The sequence below is a fragment of the Ictalurus punctatus genome, chromosome 1 (genome assembly GCF_001660625.3).
Source record: "Ictalurus punctatus breed USDA103 chromosome 1, Coco_2.0, whole genome shotgun sequence".
Classification (NCBI taxonomy): Eukaryota; Metazoa; Chordata; class Actinopteri; order Siluriformes; family Ictaluridae; genus Ictalurus; species Ictalurus punctatus.
Window position 1 is genome coordinate 31,949,377 of NC_030416.2, and position 9,691 is coordinate 31,959,067.

The window sequence follows — 9,691 nt, forward strand, 5'->3', positions numbered from 1 at the left end:
GCCTACTTCCTCAGCTCTAACACTCCGAGCTCCGAGAGGAAACACAGATACAGCTTTAATGAGGGCTGTGACCTCTCGGAGAGGAAAGAGAGAGCTGTAACATCTGGACGGAGGAATGCCTGTGGTGAGCTTGTCATTTTTGTGGTCCTTGGCTAGCAGGTTGAATTGATGCGTGAGAAGGCCTGCTTACCTCTCAGCCAGAAGCTGCAGCAGCTCTTTGCGGTGCTGGACTCGTAACGTGTTGGTCTTGTACTTGGGATTTTCGGCCAGCTCGTTTAGGTTCAGGACCTGGATGTGGACAGAAAGGAGAGCCAAGAGAGAAAAAAAAAAAAAAAAACCCAAAAAATCAGAAATGAAATGGTGTGAAAGAGGCGACTTCTTGTATTTTAAGCAAATACTGAATAAACATGCTTTGATTAGGAGATTAGACAAATGAAGCAACTCGTGCTTACTATGAAGAAATTAGAAAGATGAGAGGATCCTCCTTACTTTGCACACTTTGACAAACTGCTGATCATTCCCAGCAGCCACAACAATGTATCCATCTTTTGTTTTGAAGCCCTGGACCGAAAAGTGGACAGAAAAGTCAAAATCTTTATTCAAGGAAACATTTCGTCATCGTTTTTCATTTCAAGCCGTCATCGTTTTTCATTTCTTCTCATAGCTCTATCTCATATAAGACAAGGGTTCTTTAAGAAGTTTTTGAGAGTCCTTAGTTTCCTAACAGGGGTCTACAGGGTGTCCCAAAAGTCTCCATGCACAGGCGGAATGAACACGTTTTAGCAAAATCACTCCCAAAATTGTTCAGACTTCTCGGATAGTCTTTAAGAACGCCTTCGACAAAAGAAGAACGTATTGGAATCATTCTCATGGCTGGACCGGGAAGCTGTCGCAAGGTTGTGATGGACTATAACAGGAAACATGGTAAGCACATCACACACACACACACACCGCTGTTGTCAAACCTATTAACAAATTCACAAATACAGGAAGTGTTGTGGACCAACCAAGAAGTGGACGTCCACAAACATCCACTGATGAAGGCACAACCGATGTGGTACTGGCATTCATAGTCCCCTGTTTATAGAGACTTCTGGGACACCCTGTAGTTTGCAACCCTTTATAATAGAGGCTCTTAAAAGTTCCAGATTTGACCTATCTTCCCTCAAGAGCCATGTGCCGCCAAGTGTCTAATCCAAAATTGCCCATGACTTAACTTGACTTTCCTCTTTTAAAACTTGGCTTGTATTAAAGTATTGAATTTTTTTTGGGTATCCTTGAGTTTTTTTCTTGTCTTTTCAACCTCAAATAGGCCCATTTACGGTCTGGACCTGGTTTTCTGGCAGGTAACTGGAGCTGAAAATGTGTAAGAAAGAAATTGTGTCTGATTTAGTTCAAATCATTTTTGAACTACATCTTGGTGTCTAAATATTGTGCGGTCAAATGATAGATCCGAAAAACGTGTGCTTGCTTCCAAAGTCACGATGGCGATTACTGGGATGGAAATTAGTTTAAGCTGAAGTACGATTTGATCCAAAATGTACAGGTCAGATTTGATTTTTCCACTCCACATTCATTAAACCTGCTCCTCTAACTGCCTTCCGGAAACGTCCTAATGTCGTTTGGGAATGTGGCTGAACGTAGGTACACAGCTTGGGTGTTTAGAAGAGGTGCGCTCAAGCTTGTGATCCATTTCCAGGCTGGGATGTGCAGTTACAGAGGCAGTGTAAACAACAAACTAAAATCAAGGTGAACAAAACAAGAACCCCCACAAGGGGTCTTACTGAAGCACTGATGCCAGAGCAAGCCACATGGGAACTAGTCGGAGGGCGAGACTGAGCACCATCAAACACAATTACTCCTCGTGTCATCAGATCGGCTCGAGCGATTTTCCTATTTGGGGACGGATTTTTTTTTCTTCTAAACAGAACACACACACACACACACACACACACAAAAAAACAGCCTCACTAAGCACGTCCTCTTTAGACTGAACACACCAACCTTCATTCTTCTGGGCTGTCATGGCAAATCTTATCGCCTTAAAAGCCCAGCTTGTTATTCAGTTAATTACTTTAACCGTATCTATTTATACACATTATAAAAGCGGTTACTGAATGGACATAGTTCAAAAGACACACACACACACACACACACACACACACACACACACACACACACACACACACACAAAGGCTGGTGAGGAAGCGACTGTTTAGAGCTACAACAGGAACTAACTTGTTTCATGTACATTCCACACCATTAAATGTAACTATAAATGGATAAAAATCAAGTATGACATTGTGCTACAGGGAGTCTGAAAAGTCAGGGACCAAGGAGAGAGTAAAACGACAAATTCTTCATTTTGTATGATAAATACAATTTGTTAGTGTTGCTGTTAAGAACACATCACATTGGGTCATGCTGTTGATGGAAAATAATCAGCTTGGGGTTGGTGAAAGCAAATCCACTTGTGTGTTACACAGAACCACACCAGCCTGTTGTTAATTATCTAAATTTGGACATGCAAGCAAGTCCTGGGGGTTTAAGGGGCCTGTTTTCAGAGCGACAATGCTGGAGCACCAAACACCAAAATGCCCTCGGCTCCAGCATTCCCGCTACACTCTATGCCATGTTTTTTTTTTTGTTGTTGTTGTTGTTGTTTTTTGGGACCGCCACCCCCCTTTCCCCGATAGGGGACCAATAACACTTTCTTTAATTTCATGTATTTATGTTTTCAGATGTGTCGTACTTTGTATTTAAAGGTTAGTACGGGTGAGTGGTGGGTGCAGGACATGGAGAGGACAGTTATTAAGACGGAGCAGACATGACTAGACAAGACAAGACAAGACAATTGGGATACGGTATTTATCAAAGCGATGGGTTTGGAGAGGGGTATGGGGGGGGGGGGGGGGGAGTATGTGGCGGGTGAACAAAGAGTAATATATGTAACGTCGGTTGAGTTAATTAATATATATAACACCGACTTTGGATTCTGTGAATGTTGTACCCGTGTATGTGTAGTTTGGTTATGTGTGTTTGTGAGCATCCTGTTTGAGATGTGTGGCATGGCTTTGATTATGTGCTTGGTCTGTAGAAGCTCTATTGTTGGCTATTACAAGGTGACACTCTGTGCCATGTGTGTGCGTGTACAGTACTACCCCCACAGGCTGTAAAAAAAAACAAAAAAAAAAAAAAAAAAAACAAAAATGAAGAAGGAACACAGTGCACACTCCCAAGTGATCCACAGAGCACTAGCTCGCCTTCATTTGTAACACTTACTGTCCAAAGGTTTTGCAAGAAAGGCATAAAAATAAATGCACTACATCGATTTACAAGAAAAAAAAAAAAAAAGAAAGGAATCCTCTATAAAACAAAAGAGGTGAAACTTTAATGCTTTTTGGAGCAGTTTTCTGGCTGGCGATCCACTCGCTCTGCGCTGGCATATATAGAAGACAGCAAATATAAAGGAGTGTGAAATTTACTACAGTACATTACAAGCCCAGGCGCAGTGGTGTTATTCTCTCCAAACAGAACATTTTATAGTGGATGCAATCAGTACATCTGCACCCTCTACTGCCGATATTAAGGGTTTTAAGTCCTCTCTTCATAATAAATGGGTCTCAGTCATTGACATTGCACTGTATGACTAATTAATTTGAAATGAGTCAATTAAAAAAAAAAAAGAAACAATAACAACAACAACGAAACAACGCATTCTGGGTTGCAAAGATTAAATATACAGGATAAGGGTACGTTTGCATATAATTATAAAGATACAAACATCATGCAAAATGTTTAATTTCTCGTGAAATTAAACTCAAGTGTACAATATTATATACACCCATCACAAGGCTTCTCATACACTGTCAAATTATGTAAATATCCCTATATATTCAACTCACTGTTTCAAAGCACATTTCAACGACACCCAAACTCCAAGCTATCAGCCGCCCAATGTTCCCTTTCTCTATTTATTTTTTCCAAGAGGTGACTAAATGAACAGGGTCAGAACAAAACGTTGACCTGCATTTGCTGGACATTTCATGGCGAGTGCACTGCTCTGTGGATCGGTTTCTTTGAATGCTGCATGTATTGTCACGGGGTACAGGAGGCTTAGTGGTTAGCCACTGGTAACCACTGGTAGCCTCGCACCTCCGGGGTTGGGGGTTCGAACCCCGCCTCTGCCCTGCGTACACAGCGTTTGCATGGTCTCCCCGTGTTCTGGTTTCCTCCCACCCTATAGGCTGATTGCCATTTCATAACTGTGCTTAGTGTGTGAATGGGTGTGTGAGATTGTGCCCTGTGATGGGTTGGCACCCCGTCCAGGGTGTCCCCTGCCTTGTGCCCCGAGAGTTGCTTGGGGTAGGCTCCCGTGAGCATGTCTAAGATAAGCGTATTGTCACTTAGCAGAAAATCCCCGAGATATGTAAAACATTAACACATAAATGTATTTACATTTTTCTGTTTGAGGGTGGTGAAATGGGTTCACAATAAATCTGACCAGGATAACTCAGTGACTGAAAATCAATGCTTGAGCTTACTGAGTCAAGGACTATTGTGGTTTTATCATGCAAAATCGTTTCTTGACTACCTGACAACATTAAAATCATTTTTTGCTTTGATTAGTGCATACTGGTTAATTTTATAACAGGAAATGAATATTTCCACAATGATGTATTGATGGAACTGTGCTATGATATGCTGCTGATGTATTTAATATTTACACAGCTGGTCTAGATGCGATACTTAGGTCTCCAGGGGAGGGTTCAGTAAACATGAATGGTGGTGGTGCCAATCATTTTAAAATCAGCGTTTTGATAATAAAAATATAAAATCCTGGTCAGCATCTCACTGGATCTGGATTATAACCCCCGGGAACACTGAGCACGAGACAGGAATACACCCCGGATGGGATGCCAGGTCCATTGAAGGGCTAAAATAAAATGACTGTGTATAATATACTCTATAATTTGCCCCATACAATTAACCTTAAAATAGTACACATTGCGATTACTTCGATATGTTTATTGCAGCTCATTTAAGATTTTCGTACCAATAGTTATGAACTGCTGATATCCCACTCAAGGACATGAAAGCACTACTACTAAATAATACAACTGCACAAAGGCACAAAACACAGATGCTTTTATTTAACTTAAACACCATGTGAAAGGTCAGTGTCGCTTTATTGCTCTCTCCTGTTGTGCTTTAAGCTTTGCTGAAGTGACAAAAAGACCAAGCGTAACCAAACCACGCAGAGTCGCCTGCTGCTCGCAGGGGGTTTGCTTCTGGGAGATCACGCAAAAGTTGAAGACATTTGAACGTTCCGTGACTCTGTGCATGAAGTCTTGAACTCCGGTTTGCCTCTGTGCCACAAATCCCATTGAAGCTAATGTGCATGAAATGCAGTGGTAAAGTAAATATGTGAAATATGCTTTACTATGAAAACTCCTTGTGGTGGTTTAGCCCCGCCCCTCAACCACATCTAAAATGTCTTCTTCATGACAGATTTCTGACATTTTGATCTTATAGAACTTTAATCCATGGGATTTGTAGGGAAGGAACCACTTGAATCCTAGACCCATTTGAACTATTCTACTACAATAAATATTAAAATTGATCTCTAGACCGGCTTTAAATCATTTGCTTTTTTCCTGGTCAGAACTCAGGAAAGAACATTTCCGTCTAGACTTCCATCACATTCTTTTCCCATAGAACGTTTCTGTCAAGGATGAGCAATTAACGCACGCCAACTGAATTCCTCTCTCAATGTAATCGAAATGGTCAAAGGTCACATGGAGTTTTGTTCACACTGGCTGGTTGCTCCAGCCTTTGGCTGACCCTGACTGATAAACACAGCTCAATAAGGGCCTCATGTTAGACAAAAGGTTTGAGGGTTGTATGGCCCCTTCATTCCCATCTCATCCAACAAACGTCTAGCCAGGAAAAAATCCAGAACAAGCCAGTGGAGAGGAACAGGCTGGCCTACGGCCTGATATGGAAAATGTGCACGGTCATCTGGATAAAAAGAATACCAATTATTAGAGAATTTTAATATAAATCTTCAGCTCTGCCTAACATCCAGGCACTAATAAATTCGATTTAGTGAAAAAAACAACATCCAACACCTATTTGTGTGCTGGCCTCAGAATTAATTTTTTTACTATATCAGATTTTTGTTCTTGGCAAACAGAAGTAGACATAGATGTGTTCTTCTTATATTGTACAGTTGCAATCAAAATTATTCAACCCCCATTGCAAATCAGGTTTATTGTCAAAATGTATAGACTTTCAGCTGTTTGCAATGAACAAAACAAACAAAAGCAATTGAAATAGTTCAACACAACGAATGCTTCAAGTGGTTTCCACAAATTCAACTGAAAATGCACCTTATTAAGGCATACACCACTACTGACCCAAAAGCACAAGAAAAGTCGGCTCAAAATCACATAAATAAACCACAGAAGTTTTGGGATTCTGTTCTGTGGAGCGATGAAACAAAACTGGAACTGTTCGGCACGATGGATCAGCGGTATGTCTGGAGGAAAAAGAATGAAGAAAGAACACTCTGTCCACAGTCAAGCATGGTGGTGGCTCGGGGATGCTCTGCGGCTACAGCGTGTGGAAGGCGAGATGGATTCATTGAAGTATCAGGAGATCCTAAGAGAAAACGTCATGCCGTCTGTGAGGAAGCTGAAGCTTGGGCATCATTGGACCTTCCAACAGGACAATGATCCCAAGCATACCTCAAATTCCACCAAGGCTTGGTTACAGAAGAAGCCCTGGAAGATTCTACAGGACCATCACTGTCACCTCACTTGAACCCGGTAGAAAATCTCTGGTGGGATTTGAACAAACTGCTGAACTGATGAGGCTTAAGCTTCACAGTGGCATGTACCCATACAAAAACCTTACCCAAAATGACAATTGCAGAAAGCCTTGGGAAGGTTACAAAGTAAATCAATATATTTCCATATTGTCTTTGTAAAATATATACATGATTTCTTAAACTAGTGCAAAAGTATACTATTGGCCAAAATCCAATTTTCCCCAAACTCGTTTATTTTATTTTATTTGGTTGTTAAATCAGACAGGTTTTCTAAGACCCCACCTCACACTCTATATGATAACATTAAATATCCTGAATACAAATATTGAATTATTATGATTAATGCAATGATTCAACATTAATCTGGATATCTCTAAGATATTTTGTAAAGATCTTTAATCCAGTTCTTATTCCAAACATGATATCAGTATAAGGGGTTTAAGCACATAGCCTATTACTAATTCAATATGTAACCACTTACATAAAAATAAATTTATAAAAAAACACAAAGAAATGTTTCACCATTGTTCCCACTGTTAAAACACCGCGTTATGCATATGCACTCGTTATGAGCAAACCAGCACTGACTACGTGCACAGAAAGAATAGGGAACATTTTTCGCACCTAATCATGGTGATGTATCTAGCATGTCTCCACTTCCTCCTCTGTCCCGCTCTTCAGGTTATGGATGCAAATTTATTCCCATACTGCGGAGTCCTCCAGGTCTGAGGCTGCCACGGTGCATTACGCCTGAGCATCATCATCCGCTGGCCTCGTCCTGGTGCTTATATATGCAGTTCAGTCAGTTCAAAGGTCTGGAGTGAAGCTGAGAGCGCGAATCTGTCTGAGCTCAGTGTTTTCTTTTTTTTTTTTTAAAAGCTCAGAGGAGTCTGAGAGGAAATAACCAGAGGAAATTTTCTGCCATTCGTACAAAGGAATGTTTTTCGTTTTTACATAACTACAGTCTCAGCGTGAGACTAGCAGACATGAAGCCTGGAGATATACTCGAGCCAAAACTCAAAGCATCCCAGAGCATGAATTATTATTATATTATTATTATTATTATTATGGTTTGTATTGATGTTATTGTTGATATTATTATTATTATTATTATTATTATTATTATTATTATTATTATTAACATGGTTAGTATCAATAATATCAACAATAACATTCCCTCTTCTTCTTCTTCTTCTTATTATTATTAAACTATAGCTCAACCTCATGAATCGTGTGATTATTTTATTTATTTCACAATGGATAGGTATTTTACTTTTTACTCCTAAACGTGAGGTGTTATACTGTATATTTAATTAATATTTAAAAAATTAAAACTTGATGACATTTACTTTTTTTGGCAATGATCTTAACATAATATTCCATAATGACGATTCAACATTTTTATGAGATTTGTTTTTATTTAAATTTTATTAAAAATCAAAAGCTGGAATCTCATTTAGTGGAGCATTCAGACCTTCGGCTCAAGGCACTCCAAACTGAGCTCAGGTGCATAATGATAACGATAATGACTCTTTATTGATCACATATACATTACAGCAGAGTGAAATTCTTTTCGTCGCATACCCCAGCATGCCAGGAAGTTGGGGTCAGAGCGCAGGGTCAGCCATGATACAGTGCCCCTGGAGCAGAGAGGGTTAAGGGCCTTGCTCAAGGCCCCAGATTTTCAGTGCTGGGGTTTGAAAGCCTGACCTTCCAATCAGTAACCCAGACCCTTAACTGCCAAGCCACCCCCCATCTGTGTGGTAAGGGCAATTAGACATGACTTAAGAAGGCTGTTTTTACCTCTGTGATTAAATTGTGGCACGACAGAGCTGGGTAAGGGTATGCAACCACTTCTAAAGTTTTAAATGTTCTCTGGAGAACAGTGGGCTCCAAGGACAACAATTTCAGAAATTCTCTGTATGTCTTTGAGTGGCCAAGAAAAAGCCCAGATTGAACCCCAAAGAATATCTGTGGAGAAACCTGAAGATTGCAGATCGGCCATGCTCTCCATTAAATTGGAGCTTGACAGGACGCATCAGGAAGAATGGAAGAAAATGCCTAAATCCAGGTGTGTAAAGCCTGTAGAGACTTTTCCAAGAAGACTCAAAGCTGTAATTGCTGCCAAAGGAGCAAAAGTACTCAACGAAGTGTCTGTATACTTATCCAAATAATGCATCTGCAACAATTTTTTAAAAATGTTTTCACTTTGCCCTTATGGCAATTTAATCCATTTTATGGGCAGTGGTGGCCCAGTGGTTAAGTCTCTGGGTTACTGATCGGAAGAGCCGGGGTTCAAGCCCTGCCAAGCTGCCATTGCTGGGGCCTTGAGCAATGCACTTACGCTGCTCCAGCGTATCCGCCATATCACGGCTGACCCTGCACTCAGACTGCGGCTTCCTAACAAGGCTGGATATGTGAAAAAAAAATTTATTTTATACCGCAGGGTCACGGGGAACCTGGAGCCTATCCCAGGGAGCATCGGGCACGAGGCAGGGCACAATCACATACACAATCATTCATACACTATGGACATGCCAATCAGCCTACCATGCATGTCTTTGGACTGGGGGAGGAAACCAGAGTACCCAGAGGAAACCCCTGCGAGGAGAACATGCAAACTCTGCACACACACACTGCACACACACTTGAGACTTTGCAGTATTTAAAAACTTTAATGTCCAAAAGTCATCTGGTTAAACTGACAATGCTATTAAAAAATAAAACATTGTTGATGGTAAAATAGATTTCATACAAACCATTTTGTCTTCTGTTTACTTATTTGCTTAGTGTTGAGCGCAGACCCCAAACGCAGACAAAGACACAACACTTACAGTCCCAGAGTGGTAAAAATTTGCC

At 40.7% G+C, this 9,691-nt stretch overlaps 1 protein-coding gene across 5 annotated transcripts in view; it reads right to left on the bottom strand.

Annotated features, from left to right (window-relative positions):
- sugct (succinyl-CoA:glutarate-CoA transferase) overlaps window positions 1-9,691 on the bottom strand; it is a 121,326-nt gene that overhangs the window by 67,048 nt on the left and 44,587 nt on the right. For all 5 annotated transcript variants that reach the window (XM_017480479.3, XM_017480506.3, XM_017480498.3 and 2 more), the window contains exons 10-11: window positions 490-561; window positions 191-288 (exon numbers count right to left, since the gene is read on the bottom strand). In XM_017480479.3, coding sequence (XP_017335968.1) covers window positions 191-288; window positions 490-561 — 170 coding nt within the window. The remainder of the gene's footprint in view (window positions 1-190; window positions 289-489; window positions 562-9,691) is intronic.